This window comes from Streptopelia decaocto, assembly GCF_964273445.1.
Source record: "Streptopelia decaocto genome assembly, chromosome: 3".
NCBI classification, from domain to species: Eukaryota; Metazoa; Chordata; class Aves; order Columbiformes; family Columbidae; genus Streptopelia; species Streptopelia decaocto.
In genome coordinates, this window is record NC_138656.1 from 3,817,501 (window position 1) to 3,834,124 (window position 16,624).

The window sequence follows — 16,624 nt, forward strand, 5'->3', positions numbered from 1 at the left end:
CGCTGTAAGGGATTGTAGCCTGAATGGATTTCAAAATAGTATAGTTATTTGTTATCCTGCTCGGTTACTTCTTAAAGAGGCTGGAATTGCTGTTGTAATATATTGCCATGCTTCAGAACAAACTCCGCATTCTTTGGACAGCTGATAAAAAGAAAAAGCACCAGGAGTTTGAACGTGTTCTTTTATGAATATGTTTCCGCAAACATGAAACATGTTCGCACCTGTAATAAATATTTCTGTATTTCACAGGTAAAGTGCGAATTGGATTCTTCTAGACAAGCAAGATCCTGAACCCTCAGAGGCATCCTTGTTCCGAACACCACATGAAGGTGTTTTTCCGGAGATGCCTGCAGAAGAGCCCGTCTGTGCCAGTGCAGCGCTTGATGGATGAGCACGGTGCTTTGATTTTTGTGTCTTCCCAGACAAGGCTGATAAAGCCTCTGATACAATGTGAGCTCCATGCCTTGGGCTGCATCGTCTCCCAGCTGGCCCGTTCAATTCATCTCGAGCCTGTGGCCAGGGACAACTCCATTCTCCCACCCAGGATGGGGCTCTTGGTGGCCGCTTCTCTACATGACATTTGTTGTACCAAAGAAAAGGCGATCCCTCTCTGTTCCCTCACAGCCAGCAACACTTTTGCCTGTGTGCGTTCTGGCCCTTGGAGAGCTGCTTTTTGTCCTGTTTGGAGGCCTTTTCAAGTATCACCTCCTTTTCCCAGAGTGTTTCTGCATCCTGAGAGACTCCATGCGACTCAGTGACTGATTTTCAAATGCAGAGAAGCAGGCATCTCTGCCACGACACCCAGGGGATGCACCCACGTGCACCACTGGCTATTTTGTGCTTCCTTTGCTTGAACTTGGTCCTGTAGAAAGAAGAGAAGCTTTGACGGGTGGATGGAGAGGGTTCTTGGAAATGCAGATAAGTTCTTCTCAGGAAGACAAGCCAGAAAGATGTTGCACATGCTCTTCAAAAAGCATGTTTAAATGCTGTCTACACATCCCCGAGTCATCTTCCCCTCGCAGAGAAACAGGACAAGATGAGCAGCTGAACCGTAAGTGGATTACTAGTTATATTATTTTTTTAATGAGTTGGCTTTTGTTAGCTTTTAAAATTGTTTCAGAGGTGTGTGGGTATCCCAGTCACGCTGCCAAAGGTTTATGTCTTTGGAGCTGGAGGTAGAAACAGGATTTGCTCTTGGGTGCAAACAGGATGATGGGGAGGAGCAACCAGATGGAGCAGAGCTGGGTAGGTTTCTAAGGTGGCTTTACATGTGGGTCGGGAAGTTCCCCGTTAGCTCCCTGTTGCTCTCCTCACCGTGCTGGTCCCAAGCAGCACGATGGTTTTATACCTGAACACTTTGAAAATACTGTGAGTTACTCAAATGGAAGTTGCCCTTGTGTATAGTTGTAATTTTACCTGTTCTTGGGCTGTAGCAGCTGTTTACAAGACATACAAGTTCTGGGTGGGAGGAGTTTTTAATCCAAGATGGGATTTTTGTAGCACGGCAGAATAAAGCCATTAGTTTTTATAACGTGAAAAGTATTTCAGAGTGTGTCTGTAGAATATATTTGAGCAAGAGTGGTTGTAGTTTAGCACAATTAACAGGAAAAGGTAAAGTAAGAGAAGCATTCATTCAAATAGAGGAAAAAAGGCAATAGAGTAAAGTTGGTCATTACTAAAATAAACTCCGGTGAAAATAAAGGGGGGGGAGAAGAACTTCTGCACCTGAAGCACTGATATTTACCATAGGTGTTGCTAAACAAAAATCCTGCGTTTTGAACCCTGCTGCTAAATCTCTTGTATCCTGTTTGCGAAATGGAGTGTGTTGGGCCAAAAGTGGCACTGCTGGGGTGGTTCATCAGCCCAGATGAAACTGGGCTGTTGAGGGTTATTTTAAGTTGGAGCAAGTGGGACTTGTGTATTTGTTTGGCTCCCAGGAAGGGCGCTTTTAAAGAATGGGAGGCTCTGGGCATTGCCTTGGCTGGAGGGCAGTGAAGACCTGTGAGAAGTCAGGAGAGGCTGGAGTGAGAATTGCCTGGAGAAGTCAATGGGGATAATTCTGCGTCTCTCAGTGGGGAGTTGGGAGATTGAGGCTGATCTGTGGTTGCGCTTCTGGTGGTATCAGGTTCTGACATTGACCCTCAGGGAAGCCAAATTCTGTTACTGGCAGATCTCCTGAGCTTTATGGATTTCTACTTAGGTGTTGCAGTGATGATGAGTTGGAATGTTGTAAAAGGTACTTACTTAGACGTATCCTCTCAAAATCTCAGTTTTAAATAGTATCTTGTTGGTTTGGACTCGCTCATAGTCAAGCTGGAATAATCTTTATTTTCTATTGCATTATCTTTTTTTGTCCTCTGCCTCTAGAGCTAATCTTCAAGACTATGTAAATTGCTATTCTCAAATCTCTTACTTTGCTCCACTTTGTTTCTGGTAATACCAAAGACCCCAGTCAAGGTCTCCTAGAGCTATGTTGAACAAACACAAGGGAGTATATGATCCCTGCCCCAGTTTGGAATAATGTGAGTCAAAGGCTGAAGGTTCCTGCTCACTTCAAATGAAGGTAAATTATCATCTGTGCCCGTTCACTAAGCCTTGCAGAAAATGCAGGAAAAAAGGCCAGAAATAAATATGAAAAACGAAGTTCAAACAAAGAAAGGTCTTTACTACCAGAATGTGAAAATAAAAGAGATTTTCAAAGTGAAAGGTGATGCCATCCCAGCTTTTTCATTTGCAGTTCGCCTCTATTGTGAGTTCTGAGTCATGAGGCTCAGTCAAGCTCTGGCAGGAATTTGCAATGAGCATCTCTCTGATGACGGTGACGTTCCCAGCACTGGCGTAGGGAAAGGACAAACTTCCAGGAAAAAGCTGCAAACCTGTAGTGCTGAGGGTCGCACAGGCCACCTTATGAGTATACAAAGTGAAATCTCTTGTGACACCAGACAACACAAATTTACCATCATAAAAACATAACTATATGTAGAAAGTTTGTTCCAAAACAACAAAATGTTTGCGTTAATTTCTTGGGCTAAACGTTGTAGATGGTAAAGACAACGCAAAGATCTAGGTTGTTAATAAAGAACCAGAATTCAAATCTGTAGGATTTATTTCCATTAACACTGGAAGCATTAAAAAAAAAATGGACAGAACAGAGACTCTTTTACACTGTGCAGTACCTCTCATTCTCTGAGATCTGAGATTTCATATGTTGTATCTATACAGCAGGATACAGCAGCAGAAACACCCCAGCTAATGGAACATAAACCTATGGGTCTGTGAATAGGAAATATTTGGGACAAACACCACCCCTTACAAAAATATCTCATTGAATTTTAATGGCAAGCTCAAAGCTGCTGAAGGACTGAGATTCTCAGCATCTGTTATTATTTTATAGCATGAATTAGCACCCCAAAGTGCATCTGAAAAAATGTCTGCATGACTGCTGCTGGTGGATGGGGTTTCAGTTTTTCAAGTCTCAGCAACATACGCATTAAATTGTTTCGTTACTTGGCTCTTTGCCTCTGTATGAGGTAAATCAGCAGCCTGCTAAATCTGGAGATGGGACTGAGCAGTCATCTCCGCTTAAAACGAAACGCAAAGCAAATGCTGGTGTGGGATCCTGTGAACTGCAAATTCCTCACTGCCTGTAATTGGTGGTGTGGTAACATTTGGGAGCCTCAGTCGTGGAAAATATTATGCAAAGTCAGAACAAAACAACGATCCCCGCCCTAAGGATCCCGCTCTGTCCTTTTTTTACAATTAATCTTCATGTTTCTTTTTCCTGATCTGAAGTTGTGCTGAGCAGTTGCAGTCACCGGAGCTATTTACTGGAGTTAGATGAGCACAGCACCTCGCCATGGAGTCCAAGGAGACCTTTCTCTCACTCTTGCCATTAATATGCCCTTTTTGGATATTACCTTTATATATAAAGACATAAGAAGAAATCGAAAACCCAGCTTCACTGATGTGAATTAAAGCAGAGTCTGTCTTGTTTAGCTGGATGCATTGTGGGTAGTGGCTCTTGGCAGTCATATCCACGAGAGGTATATTTGTAATTATAAAAACAACTTCTCAAGGTTAGTGTCCAGGTTTGGTGCTGCTTAGCACATGAAGAAGAGTCCAAAGGCTTTGTTTTTCTGGTTGGCTACCTTCATTATTATTATTATTATCCCCCCTTAGAAACGTAAGGGCTATGAAGTCTGATGTTTCTTAGTTTTGCTGATGGACATTCTGAGAGTCTCGGGAAAACACCCCAATTTGACAAAGACAGTGAGCTTGGAATGTGTAGAACAATCCCTTAGAGCTAATTAGTAGTTTGTAGTTTTAACGGATAATCGAACGCCGGGTTCTTGTAAGAGACTAAGTGTGTACCATATTGCTCACTCTGGGGCTTTTTACGTGCCTTACACAGACATACAGACAAAATGATCGTGGAAATGAGAAAGAGTCCGCTTGCTGCAGACAGAGCAGCAAAGACAAACTTGTAGCTGGGTTTTGTTTTAAATCTGGTGCACGAAGAACCTGGAATTCCCTGACTTGTGGTCTGGCTGGACCCTGCCTTGTTCGAAGCAGTCACACAAATGTGGTAAGTGGTGTATGGTAATAGATTATACAGAGTGTGCTGCCTTGCTGTGGAATATATATTGTCCAGGACAAACTGTCTGTCCTCCTTGTCTTGGGCATAAAGCATCAGCTTGTAGGTATGAACAACGGAATTTGGGGCGCACCAGCGTATCTGTGCAGAGCTGTCTGTAACTTCAGCCACCTCCCTGAGCCTCGGTGGGTCTGGAATCTCATCTTCCCTCGACAGGCCAGGACACAGACATCGGGATATGCTCTGAAGTTCACTGCATGGCTTCTGGAGGTGTCTGCAGGGGTTGTAGTCACAGGAGGTGTACACCAGTTGTACTGGGGTTTGTGTCGAGCGTTCATCATAATCGTAGTCATCTATGTAGTGTATCAGTGACCTGGTGTGTGCACTGCTTCTTGTGGAGTTCAGCTGGGGGGGGCTTGTTTGGCTCGTTTGTGTCGTACCTTCCCCAGCACGGGTGGCAAAGGAGCGGATATAATGGTCAGTGGCATCAAGCTTTTCTGTTGCTCTTGTAGTATAATCGCTAGTGGGCTGGGTGAATGTGCCTTCCTGGGGAAGCGGCTCATCGGTTGTTCTGAGCTCTCCCTTTAGCCGATCTGTTTCAGTTTGACTCGTGGAGCCGTAATCTGAGGGGCGACTATAGAGCTCTTGGAGAAAATAATCTGAGGAGTGACTATAGAGCTCTCCGAGCAAACCCGGGGAGGTGGTTACGGACGTGAACGAAGGAGGATGGCTCGTGAATTCGGAAACCACCTCCTCGTGGGAGGAACTGTGGGCCTTTGTGAGCATCATCTCAGTTGGGTTGGCTCCTGTTGAGCTCATTACATCCCCCTGAATTAGGGAGCTGGTGTAAGTGTCGTTGGTTAGTGGAGCAGAGTCTGTTGTTAATACAGCAGTGGCGTCGTAACTGGTGAGGCTAAAAGCATCACGTTCGGGAGAGGCTGTGACGTTTCTCTCAGACTGGCATTTGTCATAGAGCTCTTGCAGTGAAACAGGCATTGAAGGTCTGTTCGAATCCTCCCGGGATGTCTGGCAAAAAGTCTCTGAAGCCCTGCAGAGGGGACAAGTTAGAATAGGCAAGATCCACAAGAACACTACAGTCTCCTGTAAGGTTGCTTGCATTGGAATTGGCAACCTGCTGTCCACAAAGAATCTTTAATATAAAGAAGACACGAAATCTAGACCTTGGAACTGACCGGCTTTTTCGTTTTGTGAGGTTCAGGAATACATCTTCTGGTGTAAGGACCGTAAACCTCAGCAAATGTCGGGGTTCAAGGCTGTCATAAAGGGTCAGACTGTAATGTCACACTAGGAGAGGATCTCATGCAGGGAGATGTAACATGGTGCAGGATCTTTAAGCCAGCTGGTGTAGCAGCTGGAGCTGTGATGACACAGGATGTACTTGTAAAAGACTTGTAAATGACTAAGCTCCAGCTTCTTTACTCAGACATTGCATGTTTTTGTAAACAATGCAACTAAGTCCATCCTGATGAGAAACAATCTAATTTTAACAATCTACTTCCCTGCTCTCTCTAAGAATGAAAAACCTTAGTGGCCTTTCAAAAGGAGGAGAGATCATAAATATGCAAAGCACTTATTTTAACTACAGCTCATTGTAATTCGTCTGTAAAACTGCAGGAGAGCATGGCAACAATAGGTGACAAACGGGGCTATTTGCAAGGGGTTTGTTGACTGCCTGTGCTGATCTGGGCTTTGGGAATGCAAGGACAAAGAGGAAATAATTTGCTAAGTATCTTGCAAAGTCTTCCAGTTCCTGCTCTCAGTGGTGGCCTGTTAAGACCACCAAGCCAGCTCATTTTTTTTTATCTCCAGCTGATAGATGTGAATAGAAATTTTAAAAAATAAGCTATTCACACTTTATACTGTTCTGCACATGCCCATCGCATTTGTCCACATTCAAGTATAATTCAGCCACACTTTATCCCTGAAGTGGACTCTGTTTTGCATTTCTACCTCTTATGGAAGGGAAGAGCATGCAAGGAATGTGAATAACTTCGATTACAGTGAAAGAATGGTCCCTAAATAACTTAAACATTTAAGTCGTGCCTGAAGAGCGTTACTTTATCTCCTTAAACTCACTTACTTTTGCAGCACAACTTTCTTGGGCTTGGAGAGCAGCCAGGAGAGCTGGCAGTCGCATAGCAGAGGATTTCCGTACAAGTTGATGGTGATGCTGGCCGATGAATTGATATTCCAAGGATTAAAGGAACTCAGGTTACAGCTACAAGACAACAAATGCAATAATTAGTAAATGCTAAGCTACTTTCTGAGGGCTGGAACGTGCTTAGTATCCCAGCCCATGTAAGACACAAAGCAATATTCCCAGTTCCCTTGGAAGCAGCCAGTTATCAATATTCTGAACGTCAAAGTCCAGGCTAACACTAATACACTTTTCTTCTGTGAAAAGTGATCTCATCTGTGCCATCATGCATTCAGCTACACTTCTCTTTTATACTGCACCCTTTTCCTAGCTTCTTTCTCCGTGTGCTTGTCATGGCATGACTTTCTCTATGCCAGTCATCCTCCTCATGTTAATTGCCCCTCTCATGACATATTCTCTCACCTGCTCAAGTCAAATGACTCATATAGGAAGACCTTCCTTGCCTTTATTAACCTGTCCTAGCTGCAGAAAGAGCGTGAAAATGGGGCCAGAGTGCTCAGAAAATGCTCTTTTTTTTTCTATGGCTTTAACCGCTACAGCTTTGTCTTTTCAGTTTGGTTCATGGTTTTTAGCACTTTGAACTGTTATCCCTGCAGGTATTGTAAAATGCTGTGTAAACTCAGTGAGGCAATCTAATAAGGGGTGGAATACTATTTATTGTATTGCTTAAATGGTTTTGTTTCCCTGAAACTGGTTCCTAGAGCACAGCCGGTACTCTAGTATTTGTTTTCTGATATGTTTGTAATCTGGGCCTATATTATAGAAATCGTTTAAGGTGTTATCCAAATATTTTTCTTTATGCTAATTCTTCTGTGTGCAGTTGACCTACTCTTATTTAGGTAAATCACTTTCAGACTTTTGTTTTGTTTCCCTTAGTCTTTCAACAGGTGTGTGACATACCAACTAAATCACACTGAGGTGTTACCTCTAGAATAAGGGCTAAACCATTGCTTTTACTAATGCTGAATAATGACCTATATTAATTTCTCACACCCGAAGTGGGAGAGGATTTTTGACTGACACCTTTTTGAGCTATATCAGTTCTTCTGCTGTATTAGATCTAAGCCACAGGCTTTAGGTGGCATATCTGAGTATAAGACAGTGTGCATGCCCATGTCTCCTTCCTAAACATTTGATAACAAGCAAACTTTGCATAAAAATAAGCTCCTACTTTGCATTTAAAAATTAGCTCCCAGGCAGCTGTGCGGCAAAGGCAACATTATGTGTGGAAGAATTAATAAAACCCACTGACTTCTCAAAGGAGAGATGGCTCAGATGAGGAGCACTGACAAACATCTCGGTCCCCACGAAACCCAGCGAGCGGGAGTCTTGACAGTTCAGCTCTCGGAGATCAGGCGTGGACTTGAAGAAGTCAGCATTGAGCGTTCTTAATCGTGGCATCCTTGTCAGGTGAAGCGATCTGAGGTTGGGCAAATCTCTGATCCACTCTGGTTGGACTGAAGCAGAAAAAAAAAGATTGATGCTTGTTGCCTAAATAGAGCATTCCTGTGGATTGCTACCTAGAACAAAGTTTTTAATTCATAGAGATGTAAAGTATCTCTGGTCTTGTGCAGCTGTTCTCTTTGGGAAAGGATTAGAACAAAAATCAATATACCAGTGTATAAACACCCATACAATCACATTTTTTTAATATCACCTGCAGGCTTGGTCATGCTGTTGCAGGGCAGAGGAAAAGAAGATAGCAAAGCTGGTCAGAGATAAGGAACAGCTTTACTGTTAGGTGAGATTAAATGAAGGAGGATTTCTCTGCTCAGGGAACTGCTGGGGAGATTAGAGAGGTCTACAAAGTCCCAAATGGTGTGAGAAAGGCAAATCACTTGTTCTTTTTCTCCTGGCACAGGAAAAAGAGACGAGAGGCATGAAACTGAAAGAATAGGTATTATACAAAAGCGCCTTTCTATCCCATGACTGAATTGTATAACTCATCACCACAAGAGGGATGAGGCAAATTCATGGGGGGAATTTGCTGGTGCATCTGTTGAATGCGAGTTGAAGTGAAACATCAAGCTGAGGGAGTCACTGAGCTGGTGGTTACTGGAGCTGGGGCACGTACACATGGAAAAAAATCCCTCTGTGCTTCTCTTTCTTCCTTTCTTCTCTTGGTGAGAAGTGCCATGTTGGGTGCTTGAGGGAGGAGGACACTGTCCCAGGGGAATCTCCGCCCTGACCCCACCGTGGTTCTTGTGTCGGTGTTAACATCTGAAACCTCACAGCAACCCCGTTGTATGAATAGAACTGGTACGAAATGAGGCAGAAATACACATAAGGTGACATAGATGGGGCAGGAAGAGTTTTGGCATGGCTGAGAGCCTGTGGGGACGGGACAGGGACAGGTCCTGACTGGGCAAGGCAGCCAACATCTCTCTGCCTCGGTACGCTGAGGCTGGCAGGAAAGGCAGACAAAAGAAAAAATCATGCTGCAAATTGCTCAGGGCATGGGTTGTCTCGCTGTGCGGAAGTGTTTGCCCAGTTGTGGTCAACACAAAAAGCCTCTCTCTGTGCTGCTTCAATACAGCAGTGTAAAGCTGAGGGTGACTGGGGGGGTAAACAAAGAAAGATTTCAGCAGCGTGTCTGCAAAGTGAAATGAGTTTCCTCCTGCGTGTCCCAGAGCTAATCCCAGGGCTGACAGTGGGATGACTGTCGGTAGCAGACAGTGGAATTATGGTGGAGCTGGGGGACTGCAGTGGGACATATTTGGTGGTGTCCTTTCTCTGCTCTTCCTTCGGGAGGCTGGTCTGCCTGAGGGTTTTCCCCATGACCAGCTGTTTGCAGCTTTGGGTGTGGGGTGTTCCCCCTGCACCCGGCCAGGTCCCAGCCAGGCTTCTGCTCCCCAGCCTGACCAAGCCCTGTGTTTACAGTGGGAAATCCAGAAACTTACTTTTCTCAAGAAAGGTCCCGCTCAGATCCAGCATGCTGATAGTGTTTCCAGGCGTGTTTGTGGCCTCGCTGGGAGATGCACTGATGGCAAAAGCAGACTCCCTGATTCCTCTGCTGTTGTCCTGCCCCAGCAGCGTTGCCGAGAGGTTCAGGAACTGTAGCTGAGGGTAACAGGAAAAAGCCAGTGGCTGGATTTCCATCAGTGGATTTCCAGCCAGGGACAACCACCTCAAGTTAGGCAGGGCAGAGCTGTGGCATGACGGCACAGACGACAGCTTGTTAAAGCTTAAGTCCAGAGAGTGGAGACTGCCGAGGGCTTCAGATCCCCATCTAACTGACCAGAGATGGTTCTGCCGCAGTGAGAGGACACGCAGCCGTGGGAGATTTGCTATCTCCGTGCCGTTCACCTCTTGTAAGAGGTTGTTGCTGAGATCCAAGGTCTCCAAGGCCTCGGGAAGGCAAGTGGGGAACGCCGTCAGGCTGCTGTTGGTCAGCTGCAGGGTCACCCAGGTCCTGTTCTTCCGATCCTCGCAGGACAGGCTGGTGAGATTAACGTTCTCCCAAGAGTCTTCCTGAGCCAGCTGGAAAAAGGTGGTGACGTCCCTGGATGCTGCAGGCTCTGCTCTGCTCACTGGCTGCGACGCCGTGTTCCCCATCAGCAGAGAAAGGATGACCAAGCGTGAAAACATCGTTCTCCTGAGAAGCTTGCAATTAACTTGCAAGATCTGTTTTTGTTTCAGGGAGGGGAAAGCAAAACACCAACATTAAGAACCAAATTAAAATCCTTCCAGGTAGCTACAAGCTATTGAAAAGCAAAACATTAGTAAGTCCTTTCCTATTGCATCCAGACAGCGGAAGTGATAATTAATGTCTCTTCTGTAATTAAGCCTAAGTAAACATTAGCCCTTGGGGACAGGAGTATCATGCGATCTTAGTCTGAGCATACCTACAGTTTGTATCAGAATTTGTATCGTGTGTCTGGTTCCCACACCAGTACCAGTGGCACCAGTCTGGCACCCCAAAGACCAGCAGCAAAGGTGGGTTCCCCGCTTGGCTGCCTCTGTGCAGTACAGGGGTACGAGGGAGTGCCAGTGCTACTCCAGTACAAAAATACCAGTTCCTCCTGTACAGGACAAGCTGGTGAGCTGCACTTTTGAGATTCACCCTCTTCCTCCGCTCCTCACTGACTGGCAATGCCCTGGAGCCTGTCTGCCAGGCTGCGGACCTGCCACAGGTGAGTGCCACAAGCACGGTACGCACTCCTGGGGGAAGGATGTGCTGAAAATGCAGCTCCTGAACCACATTTCAGTGAAAACAGTCAGAAATGAAGAGAGTGAAAGTGGTCAAAAACTCAGAGCATGCTCCTGGATCAGTGTCCCAAGGCCTGTTATTCAGTGTTACAGCTCCCTCTGCGCTTCTTCCCTGTCCCACCTCAGTTTTGTCTTTGTCATTAAAACAAAAAAAAAAGTCCTAAATGACTTGTTTGAGGCTGTGCAGGTTTTTGGTGTGAGAGGAAGTGTTTAAGCACAGCCCCAAACTAGTGCTTTTCTTACTGAGCTGTCTTTTGGGCTACCAGACATCATGATGATCATTCCTCATCTGAAAATATATTACAGTGTAGTGAGGTGACTGAAGCCCCAGCTAATATGAAATATCTCAGACTTATTCCAAACCTTAGGGCCACTCGCTGTTCCCCGAATGGTGCCAGGTCTTGCCCAGACCATCAGCTGTTGCTGCCATCCCAGGTTTTAAATATAAACCAGCAAAATGGCATAATTTGGTTGCCCGTGTCCTTTTTGTCATCTGGAAGTGGGCAAAAGCCAAGCAGCCTCAGGGCTTTCTGGTCTCTGGAGCTGCTGGACTCCCAGCACATGGCATGGAGAAGGTGGGAGGAATTGGACCGCTGGATCCCCATCTTAGATTTAATCTTAGTCCCTGGCTCTAAACTGCACCCGCTTGCACATACCTGTCCAGGAGCCCCGATGCCTCGTGCTTCTGCTCTGCGTGGCTCCGCTTGCCTGGCCTTGATTTTATACACTTGGGTGACTCAGCCCAGAGCGTGAAATGCCTCTTCTCTGTTCCCAGCTTTCCCTGCTGCCGGCTCTGCCCACCAGCGCAGGCGAGAGGTTTGTTCCAGGCTCGCTCCCCCGCATCCAGCTTTCCCTGCCTGGCGAGGGGGTGGCTCCCGGCAGCTTTCCCGGCTCCCTTGGCCCTTGCAGGAGGTGGGTGGGAGGGCTCTGGTTTCCCAACACTCATACAGGGCTGCTCTGTCTTTGTTTAAGCAGAAGGGGGGTAAAGGGAAAAGACTGGCTTCTGGAGTCCTAACTCTCACATCTTGTGCTGACAGGGGGGAAGGGAGAGGAATTATTGCGTTTCTTTGCTGACAGGTCAGGATGATGTAGAGTCAAGGCTCTGTCTGCCTGACATGGGCTTGTGTTGCTCTGTAGGTGCCAGTAAAACGGTTCAAGTATTTTTATTTCTCTGTAACACCCTCGCACTTGGGAATAAGTCCTAGAAATATTCACGCGGGACAAATGACTTATTTAAGGAGGCCCTTGGGAAATGTGGAAAGCGAAGCTCTCACCTGCCGCCCTTCAGAGATGAATTCTTTCAGCCGATGGAGGGGGCACCTCGCGCCGCACGTGATGTGTTTGGGATGCCTCTCCAGTCCTGCTGTGCGTGGGTTGTGTTCTCTGTTCTGCATCTGCTGTTGGGAGAGTTCCCATTCAGCTCACTCTCGCATCCTTTGCTGGATAAATAAGACTAACGTAAAACATCTCCTGCCAAGGGACCTGCCCTGAGCTGGATTTCTCAGCATTCCCACAATTGAAATAATTATTAGGCTGCTCAAGGGCTAAGAATAAAGCCAGGAACTGGAAAGGGATGAATTGGTAAAGTTTGTTCCAAAGTAAAAAAGTGGGTTTTTTTTCAGTTGCTACTGTAAGACAATTAATGATTAAAATTTCCAGGGAGAACAGTAGTCAAGTGCTTTTCATTTGTCAGGACAACAAAACACATCCATGACACAAAGGCAACACAAACCTGGATGCTTTGGTGCTAAAGTGCAGATTAAGGTCTTGCTTTCCCAAAAACCTTGAGTCTGCATGTACACAGACCTTATCTATTAAGGAGACCTTATCTATTGACCGTGTCATTCATTATCTGTGTGGGGAGAGAGCCTTGAAAAACACCAGAACATCCACAGAACAAGATACGTGGTTTTAGCAGGACTCCCTGGAGCCATTGCGGTTCCCTTGGATGGAACGTGTTGTTCCCCTGTGGAATGGCTCTAAGGCAAGACAAATAGTTTCCTAAATGAGGGGCTAATCCCCCATGATGAGCTCTGATGGAGCAGCTCCCAGGCCTGAGCTTAGGGCAACGTGTGGGCCAAGCACGTCCGCACCCACAGGTACCTTGGGAGAGCTGCGCTCTGTTAGGTTCAAGGGGCAGATTGGAGCAGGTTAAAAAAATCTAAAGAATTTGGTATAACAGGAGGAGAGTTCAGCTCCAGACAGGCCAGTGGAAACCCTGTTTTCCCTCTGGCTTTGCAGACCCACTGGCTGCAAAACTTCTCTTTGAGAAGCCGGGGAGCAGAGGGGTGGCCTCGCTTTACCTTGGGATATTAAGTACCTGTGTTGTGTTTGCTGCTGTTTGCTCACTATTTACAGACCGTGACTTTTCATTGGTTATTTTATTGCTTTTAATCTCTCAAAAATACTACTCCAGGAAACCTGGAGAGCCAATTTCTGCCTGTGTTCAACCTGACTTCATTTTGGGGGCGAGCAGCCTTGCAAGACTGGAAAAGCGAGTGGGCGACTCATTTCAGTGAAGGTGGAAGGCAGGTGGAGTCTTTGCCCAGAGGCGCTTGATTTTAGAGCGATAGGCAGAAAGAACCTCTTGCAAGAAGCACGAGCACCCTTGGAAAATGAGCTTTCGTTTTCTTTATTTTCCACCTTCCTTTCTGCTTTTTGGATGCCCATTTTTTTGAGGCAGGTATTGTTATTTTTCCAGCTCTTTTCCTAGCTACAAACTGATCATCTGGAATATTGCTGCCTTGGTTCTGTGTCTCAAACAGCTGCCCGTATATCAGTGAAGGTTTCCCAGGGCAGACAGCAACCCATCTCTCACCAGTTTATTTGAAATCATCAGGTAGCAGCAGGCAGAGATTTCCCCTTTGTGAGTCTCTTCCATCTGTTCACACGTCACTGTATTTTTTCAAGTTATTGTTCCTTTTTTTTTCTACTTTTCTAAGAAATTCAGTTGCAACCTGGGGGAATGTTTGGTAACGGCAGGCATTTTTGTCAGCCTTTTCACATGGGTGATGCACAAAGAGCTGAACCAGACGCCCCCTCGCCGGGGCTGATTCAGGGCTGCACAAAACCCTCCTGCCTGCAGGAATGCTGGGGGTGAGTCTTGCATTCCTGAGTGACACCCAGATAAGCAGAAACGCGGGCAGAGCAGAAGGCGAGGACGGTACCAGGCTGTAAAGTTTAAGAGATGAATGTTTCTCACTGGCCGTGATCCAAGTGATGGTTAAGAATGAAACTATCCTGAAAAAGAAAGATCTGGAGAATGGCTTTTGAGGCCAACTAAAGAAGAATTTTGCAGATCGGTTCACAGAGCAAGCACAAGCAAGACGTTTTCCTACAGAGAACAGGGAGAGAATGCAAGAACAGGATTATTTAGCCTGAGGTTTCAGAAGACCACGGGGTGTATGTGTTGTCGCTGCAGTAACACGTGGCTCAGGGCAGCAGTGAAATCTCCCACAGAATTTGTTATAAGAACAGCCATCTGACATCGGTAGTGTTTTATCCTGACCTGACTTGGGTTTAATTAAGCACGATGGACAGAACAGACTTGCAATGTAGCCCAGGTATTAGTTTCCTGAAGGTTTTTGTTTTCATCTAAACAAAATTCCTGTCCAGGATTTTGCCTCTGTGTTGCGAAATTTCAGGGCAGACGCCCTTGTCCTGCTTTCACTCTCTCTGTAAAACATCTCACGCATCTCGCACCATGCAATTAATAACTTCATTACTACAGCCCACTGACCCTCTGGTCTTTACCCTATGTGTAAATCAGAAGCGAAAGCCGAGTTTAATCAGGCTGTTGCATGAGTAAGGGAGGGTGCGGTACCCCGTGCGCATTTAGGGGAAGGTCTGGAGTCTGTCTGGGATGCACTGGGTGATGTGGGGAGGGATAGAGGATGAGTGGGTGCTGTGGCTGCCCCCAAACTGGGCTGGTGCTGTTGCAGAACCTATCTCAGGAGCTGTGGACCATATCCAGCTTGGAATTCGGAGGTGCAGGAGCACCCTGGGTCCGGCCTTCCCGCTCCCACCTCTCCAGGAAGCAGAGCTACAATCACTGCCTCGTAAAAACAGATCCCTTTCCTAAGTGTTCCTTACCTGTAGTGGAAAACCTTTGCAGGTTGAGTGGAGCAAGGAGGAAGATGGATCTAGAGAAACATGGAGGGGGGAGAGCAGAAAGGGCTTGTTCCCTGGGAGCTAAAACACCAAGGGTGGGGTGTGCAGCCCTCAGGGTTTGCTGGCAGAGCTTCTGCTCGCAGAGCAGCAAGGCGGTGACACAGAGCAAGGCTGAGGGAGAGGCAGGAAAGAAAACGGAAATATTTCATAGTTTCTCTGAAATCCCAGCACGGACAGCTTGGACTGCAAGTAGGCGTCTGGGTGGTAAAATGAGCTGTGCTAACAAGCACTACATTTGATAGTCCCGTATCTCTGCATTCATGTGTTTGGATCGTGCAGACAACAGGTGGCAGCTATAGAGCTTACACACAAGAATTATGTGACAGATTCTGCTCCGAGGGCGGCGAGCACGGGGTTGCGCTTCCCAGTGAACAATTTATGGGAACCTGTCCTTGCCAAATGAAGGACCCAAATACAGGCACAATCACAATCCTGACAGCAACTCTGTAGCCATAGCGGAGGCCCAGTTTGGGAGGGGGCTGCCCATGGGAGAAGTGCTGGCCCCAAGATGTGCATTCATCTCTTCCACAGCTGGGAGAGCAGGGTTTAAATACCCTTGGGCAGGGCTTAAATATCGCAAATGTTTGGACTTGGACTATAGGTAGTTCTCACACTCTGAGGAAAATCCTTGGTCTGTGTCAAGCAAGCGAGAAATGAGTAAATCCTCTGCTGAAGGAAACCAGAGGATTCCTCAGCCCCCATGTATAAAGCGCTGAGGAGAGGGAAGCACAGAGGGCTGGGATGCAGGCTGTATCGGCTCTTTCTTTTGCAAAATGTAAAGCTATAGTTTGTTTAAACTGGCACAAATTGGGAGTGATTCCACTGTTGCCTCAGAGAAAAGCAGAGAACATGACAGAAAAATCAGGACTGCCCAGTCCCTGTGACCATTAGGAATTCTGCAGTGATTTCTGCAACATCTCTTGGGGATATGACAACACCTCTCTGTTTCATTTCTTTAGATATCTGAAACCAGTTTTGGTTTGTCCAGCAGCTTCACAAATCCTCCTAGCTTCATTCTTTCCCTGCTTTCCTGATTGCTGTGCATTGCAGGGTAGAACCAAATTTGGTGGCTGCTGCACATCTGGTTCTTCCGGCTGAGATCACTGAGTGATCTCTTTGCATTCTGCATTACATATGTAAGATCATTTCCATAGGCATTTCAGCTCCTTACTCAACTTAGGAACGAGTTTAGGGTCAGATGCCACAGTGAATCAGTAATAGGGACAGAAAGTAGGCCTGTATCAGAGGCCTTCTTAACAAGCAAATAATTTAAAATAGTACCTAAAACATTTTTAAGTGGAGGAAGGTACACAGGGGTGCTACATTTCTGAACAATTGTGTAATCACTACTTGGATCGTGGTAGCTCAGTCTGCAGGAATTTGGAACACTGATGGAGTGTTTTCTGTTCCCTATTCAAGTGTTGCACAAGTCATGTAGCTTTAAAATATGTATTTATTCAGCTCTAGTTCTG

At 46.2% G+C, this 16,624-nt stretch overlaps 1 protein-coding gene across 1 annotated transcript; it reads right to left on the reverse strand.

Moving 5' to 3' along the window:
• Positions 1-3,088: 3,088 nt before the first annotated feature.
• On the reverse strand, positions 3,089-11,765 carry LRRN4 (leucine rich repeat neuronal 4). The gene is made up of 5 exons (XM_082048644.1): positions 11,639-11,765; positions 9,674-10,397; positions 8,026-8,230; positions 6,696-6,833; positions 3,089-5,642 (listed from the first exon to the last, which is right to left on the reverse strand). The coding sequence occupies exons 2-5, from the start codon at positions 10,359-10,361 to the stop codon at positions 4,304-4,306; spliced, it is 2,370 nt and encodes a 789-aa protein (XP_081904770.1). The 5' UTR covers positions 10,362-10,397; positions 11,639-11,765; the 3' UTR covers positions 3,089-4,303.
• Positions 11,766-16,624: the final 4,859 nt, after the last annotated feature.

Coding starts and splice junctions, on each gene's coding strand:
- LRRN4 (XM_082048644.1), bottom strand. CDS start 10,361: ATGTTTTCACGCTTGGTCATCCTTTCTCTGCTGATGGGGAACACGGCG. Junction 8,231..9,673: donor CGGGACCTTTCTTGAGAAAA/GTAAGTTTCTGG, acceptor TTTCTGCTTCAG/TCCAACCAGAGTGGATCAGA. Junction 6,834..8,025: donor AGCCATCTCTCCTTTGAGAA/GTCAGTGGGTTT, acceptor GTTGTCTTGTAG/CTGTAACCTGAGTTCCTTTA.